This window comes from Lactuca sativa, chromosome 2, assembly GCF_002870075.4.
Source record: "Lactuca sativa cultivar Salinas chromosome 2, Lsat_Salinas_v11, whole genome shotgun sequence".
Classification (NCBI taxonomy): Eukaryota; Viridiplantae; Streptophyta; class Magnoliopsida; order Asterales; family Asteraceae; genus Lactuca; species Lactuca sativa.
In genome coordinates, this window is record NC_056624.2 from 146,179,683 (window position 1) to 146,186,173 (window position 6,491).

Genomic DNA, 6,491 nt, shown 5'->3' on the forward strand with positions numbered 1-6,491 from the left:
GTATTAAAATATTTCACGTATTTTTAAAAAAAAAATAGTAGTTTTATTTTATTATTTTTTAGGTAATTAAAGTTTCGAAAATAATAATTAAAAAAGTAATTTTGGATTTTTCTTTTATTTTGCATTTTAAAATTAATTGAGTTTGGATTTTCCCTTAAATAATAATCTATTTTCCGTCCATTTAAAATATATTTCAAGGGTACTATATATCCTGGTAACTCATACTATGCATTCACAGTCCGACCTTAATAATCTCCTGTTATTATGAGTGATTATCTTTACGTATATCACGATATTGAATCCGTTACACAATTATCAGAATAAAATTTTTGTTATACCCGAGATTGTGTTCATAGGATACGATAAAATAAAGGATTAAATATGACTAACGATAAATCTTTTGGTATCGATCATTGACTAGTACTGGGTTCATTAAAACTCTTGAATGGTGTTGATGATGATTCAGCAGTAGTTGGCATCGTTAATACCTGCTTGCCCTTGCCCATCACGTGGTCTATATTAGCTTCAACCCTAGATGGAACATGTGATGTCCTTATGGATTCTAATTCGTGTTCAACTTCCATCATCGTGGGCCTATCTTTCCCCTTTATACACAAGCATCGCATAGCAAGGTTAGCTAGTGCCAATAATTCATCCGTAGTACCCTCGTTAATGACCATTTTATCAAAAATCGAGATCACACATCCTTCTTCCATAGCTGAAATGAAGTGCGCAGCCAACTGCGTTTTTTGACCCGATGTAGTTTGGAATATTGGTTTTTCCCCGGTTAAAAGTTCAACCAAAACAACTCCGAAGCTGTATACATCACACTTTTCATTAAAGTGCTCGGTTTGCAAGTACTCAGGGTCAAGGTAGCCAACGGTACCAATGACCATAGTAGTCAAATGAGTCTCATCCGGTGATATATTCCTTGAGGTTCCAAAGTCGGATATTTTGGCGATGTTATTATCATCTAAAAGTATATTGCTGGTTTTAACGTCTCTGTGGTATATCGGGATGGACGTTCCTGATCCAGAATGCAAGTGCGCAAGTGCTCTTGCAACTTCAGTAGCGATTTGTATTCTCATTTTCAATGAAAGTGGAAATTCATTGGCTTCTTTGTGAATGCGGTCGTATAAGGTTCCGTTTGAAACGAATTCCGAAACAAGTAAAGGAACCTTGGTCTCCAGGCAGCATCCCAATAGCTTGACCACATTCGGATGAATGACTTGGGATAAAATCACCACCTCATTGATAAATTGATTATTGATTAATTTTTCTTGTTGGCTTTCAACAACTCTTTCTGATTTCTTAACAGCTACGGTTCTTCCATCAAGTAGCATCCCTTTGTAAACTGTACCTTGGCCTCCCACACCAAGAATTCTCTTCTCACTGAAGCAGTCAGTGGCTTTCTCTAATTCACGTAAAGAGAAAAGCATAGTTTTGCCAACTGAGGATGGGTCGGATTTTTCTTGTTGTTCTAGTAGTTGGCCCCCATTCCTTTTAAAATATCTCATTCTGCGTCTCCTGGCTATTGCTTCGTTGATCACCTTGTACGAGGCATAGCTGATCGCCAGAAGAAAAGCTACACCGATGCTTATGCTAGGACCTGAATGAAAGGCACCACGAGATGACTCACATTTAATAACATTTCTTGGTTGCATAAGGAAATAACTACTCCATATACTCGTTTATTGGTCTACGTGATTAAAAAGTCTTCAACTACAATAAGAAAGTAATGATGTGATCCCTTAAAGCTTACATAAAATGGAATCAGAGAATAAAAAAATCCATCTAGGGTATCGATCCTTCAAATCTCTTAATTCATTATTTTGATAAAATTACAATATTTCTTAATTCCGGAAAATGAAGGCTAACTTTTTACATTTGGAAATGGAAAATCTATACATAAAAAAGAGTTGGAGATCGTTTTTCTTTAAATCGGGCAACTTTTAACATGAATAAATAGTGTAAATGCATTAAAAATGTAAAATATATACTTTGGTTTAGAGCTCATTTTGCCGATGCTATTTTGAAAAAAATAAAATAAATACTCCCTATAAGAGATTATCATATTTGGAAAAAGACAAAATTACAAAAATGGTTCCTATAATTTACCAAAGGTCATAAAGTTAGTTCCTACTAATTTTTTTTAATACAAATGGTACTTATGGTTTGCAAAACTTACAAAGTTGTTCCTTTTTACTAACACTGTTAGTATATAACCGTTAGGGACTGGATACGTAAGGGTATTTTTGTCTTTTTAAATATAAAGGGACTAAATTCCTAACATTTGATAAACCATAGGGACCATTTTTGAAATTTGTTTGGAAAAAGAAAATTAATTCACTAAAGAAGGGGGGAAAGCTTCAAATTGTGACCTCAACCCCTTAATATCACAAGGGACCTTAACCATTTGAGATGGAAGCTCACATGGTTATAACTTTCTAAAATTAACTTATATAATAACAAAAAGGTTAATACATAAATAATAAATAAATTGTTAAAAACATTTTCTTACATAAATTTTTTTAATTAAAAGAAAATTTATTTTAGTCTATTATAAAAAAATAGTTTTTTTTACAAACAATTTTTTATGTATTTTTAGTATTTATTTAACGTAAAGTATTTTTTTTTATATCTTTAAAAATATGTTTTCGTATAAAAAATATGTTTTCGTAAAATATTTTTTTTTTATGTTTTTGAAATAATAATAATTAACACTAATCATGACATAAAAAATATATAAATTATTTTGGGTCGCTAGTTTTAAAACCGTTTTTTCGGTTATATGTATTAAAAACATCTTAACAACGATTTTGTTATGTATCTAAATAATTTGTACGGTTTTTTTATGTCAAATATACTATTAATTATCGTTATTTCAAAAAGCTATATAACTATTTCTTTTCATCTTCATTTTAACCATACGATTTAGAACTTACGATTAAGATTAAATACGTATTTTAAATAAGATATATATCCGAATAAGTTTTTTTAAATACATATAACCGAAAAACAGTTTTTAGAAAACCGATTGGTCCAGTCAGTTTTCTGAAAACCATTTTTCGGTTATATTTATTTAAAAAAGATGAAATACGTATTTTAAATAAGATGAAATATGTATTTTAAATAAGGTGAAATACATATTTTAGAACAAGTGACCCAAAAGAATTTATATATATTTTTTTATGTCGTGTGTAGTATTAATTATTATTATTTCAAAGATATAAAAAAATATTTTACGAAAACATGTTTTTTATATGAAAACGTATTTCTTAAAGATATAAAAAAATATATTTTATGTTAAATAAATACATAAAAAAATACATACTAATTATTTGTAAAAAACTATTATTTTTATAATACAACTAAAATAAATTTTGCTTTATTTAAAATTTTTTTTGTAAAAAAATGTTATTAATAATTTATTTATTATTTATGTATTAACGTTTTTGTTATTATATAAGTTAGTTTTAGAAAGTTATAACCAATTGAGCTTCCACCTGAAATGGTTAAGGCCTTTTGCCATATTAAGGGCATGTAATTTTCTTTTTCCAAACAAACTTCAAAAATGGTCTCTGTAATTCCTAACGGTTATAAAAAGGGTCAGTTTTGCAAATCACAAGGACCATTTGCATAAAAAAAAAATTAATAGAAATGAACTTTATGACTTTTGATAAACCATAGGGACCATTTTTGTAATTTTGTCTTGGAAAAATGTCAGTTTTAGAGATCCTAAAACCAATGTAATAGTTGAGAAATCGGTATCTAGCTCATGGTTGGAAAAAATATCCGTTTTATAGATTGTTTAAAGTATATGAACAGTGTATATAGTAATACTAAAACCAATTTCAACGGTTCCTCCGGAATATAATTTGTATATCTATGAGAAAAAGCATTACCTAGAATAGCACCCAAGGATAAACGACGAGGTCTAGAAAGTGTGGGATGACCATTGGGAGAACAAGAGAACGCATATTCGCTGATCCTGTCATAATCATCATATACCTTATGGTATTCACACAAACCTCCAGTATTTATACACTCTGCACATTCTTCTGTCGCCTGTGGAGGCACTGCCATATAAGACAAAGTTCGTTGTTAAAAAATGTGCACATGTACACAAGTATGCCAGCTAGAAAAACAAGCAAAACAAAAAATTTAATTCAAATACGAAAATTACATACCATCGCATCCATCAGATAGATACGGATTTCCTTCATAAACGTATATAGGAAAGATGCATTTCGATGAGGTGGTTGAAGTACCATTACCCGTATCAACTTTAATTTTAATCCCTGAATTACAACACTTTATTTGACTGGACTCACGCTCTGACAGAATCCACATTAGTGATATGGGGATGAAAGTGCTGTCCCCAGACAACCTTACCTCATCATAGGAATCGTTATCCACCAAGAAGGCAGACCCACAAGCTCCATCCCCACCCTGCCTTTCCAAGCGGGTGAGATCCATGCTGTAAGTCTTAAGATAATATGGAAGTCTTGTTTGGCAACAAGTGATGCCAAGACACGTGTCTTTCTCGCCAACAGTACCCTCGTTGCTACAAGTTGTTGAACAACCGGCGACTGTAATACCATGGTCCATGATGACCGCATTACCACAACCTTCTACAACAAATTGGTTGTGTATTCTGGAAAAAAGAAACGGGTTGCTTTCACCAAGTTCAATGCCCAAGATTTGACTGCTAGTACGGACACGATTGTGGCAGTCAAAAATCATTGAGACATTAACTTTAACGGTTTGGTATTCTAAGTCTACTTTTAATACCTGCACGTTGTTGACTGCAGGTAGATATGGCGTTGACCGGTTGCAATCAACATTGTACCATTCAGACACAGAACAATTTACCCCAATCCCAAAAGGGTAGGGGATTCTCACATCCCCGCACATAACTTGGCAACCTGGCTTGGTATATTTTGGATCTCTTGCTGATGTTGTTTTTAATAAAAGGAAGATGAGTAAGTGGTAAGCTTGGAATAACTTCATTTTCGTGAGATTAAATGGATGCTTTTAATTTGAATGACTGAGAAACGACGATTAATACAAAAACTGTGAGGAGGTATCTATGAATAAATGGTGGCATGCATGGAGCTATCTATATATAATGCATCGTAAATTACATAAATGAATGGTCCATGTGCGTGGTTGTTTGGCATGATTAGTCCTAATTATAATTCAATTTCTTTTGCATAGTTGGTCCAATTAATTGACTCCATAAAAACACACGTCTACGACCTATATAAAAAACAATTTTAATTTTTTTTTTTTAATTTTTTTTTGTATATAAGAATGTTAATGACAAGCATTGATATATAAACTTTTTTTTTTCAGTATTAGTGATTTTAGTTTCCCTACTATAAAACCAAATCTCAAAATCTCTTTATCGCGTCGGTGGGGTATCAGAGAGATCTCGCTACTCGAAAACAATTTGTTTTGCTACAGAAAATTTTATTTTTAACTTAAATATATAAACCATAAGTTATCAAATCATTCCATCAAAACATGAGTCACATTGTTCCAAAACATTACTATCAGAGTTTCATATTAAATTATCAGAGTAAAACATCTCAGACTAAACAAACGGTGTGTGCACTGCAATCTTCCTGAACTCCTCTTTTGAAACTGAAGTACGTGAAACCAAAACTGAAAACTGTAAGCACGAAGCTTAGTGAGTCTCCCCAAACTACCACATACCATACGCTTAATCACATAACTTGGGCCTAGCCCACTGCATCGGGCCCCGCCCGACATCGGACCGTAATCCGATACACATATAAACATATCAACAATGCATATAACATAAACATATAACATAAACATAATTTTGGGACTCTGCCCAGCTTCATCGGGACGAACCCAACATCGGCTTACCCGACATCAGACTCCTGTCCGGCATCGGGCTCACCCCGGGATCCGACTGCATCGGGCATGGGGCTCACCCTGGCATCGGGCTTACCGCAACATATACACAACATAACATATATCATAAACATATAACATAAGCATATAACATAAATCGAGCATACCCCGGCATCGGGCTTGCCCCGGAACACATAACACATAACATATAACTAACATACATCGGGCTTACCTCGACATTGGGCTTGCCCCGGAACACATAACACATAATATATAACTAACATATATCGGGCTTACCCCGACATAGGGCTTGCCCCGGAACACATAACACATAACATATAACTAACATACATCGGGCTTACCCTGGCATCGGGCTTGCCCCAGAACACACAACACATAACATATAACTAATATACATCGGGCTTACCCCGGAACACATAACACATAACATATAACTAACATACATCGGGCTTGCCCTGGAACACATAACATATAACATATAACTAACATATATCGGGCTTACCTCAACATCGGGCCTAGGCTCGGAACACATAACATATAACATGCATGAATCACAAAGACATCAAGTATACATATACTCTTCT

At 33.3% G+C, this 6,491-nt stretch overlaps 1 protein-coding gene across 1 annotated transcript; it reads right to left on the bottom strand.

The window, feature by feature from the left end:
* Nucleotides 1-247: 247 nt before the first annotated feature.
* Nucleotides 248-5,013, bottom strand: LOC111885131 (wall-associated receptor kinase-like 2). The gene is made up of 3 exons (XM_023881413.3): nucleotides 4,191-5,013; nucleotides 3,906-4,079; nucleotides 248-1,609 (listed from the first exon to the last, which is right to left on the bottom strand). The coding sequence occupies exons 1-3, from the start codon at nucleotides 5,011-5,013 to the stop codon at nucleotides 411-413; spliced, it is 2,196 nt and encodes a 731-aa protein (XP_023737181.1). The 3' UTR covers nucleotides 248-410.
* Nucleotides 5,014-6,491: the final 1,478 nt, after the last annotated feature.

Bases quoted from the DNA above. Each gene is read 5' to 3' on its own strand.
- LOC111885131 (XM_023881413.3), bottom strand. From the start codon at position 5,013: ATGAAGTTATTCCAAGCTTACCACTTACTCATCTTCCTTTTATTAAAA. The intron at 4,080-4,190 runs GTATGTAATTTT...CTTATATGGCAG, and splicing joins TCTATCTGATGGATGCGATG to TGCCTCCACAGGCGACAGAA. The intron at 1,610-3,905 runs GTAATGCTTTTT...CCTTTCATTCAG, and splicing joins ATCCTTGGGTGCTATTCTAG to GTCCTAGCATAAGCATCGGT.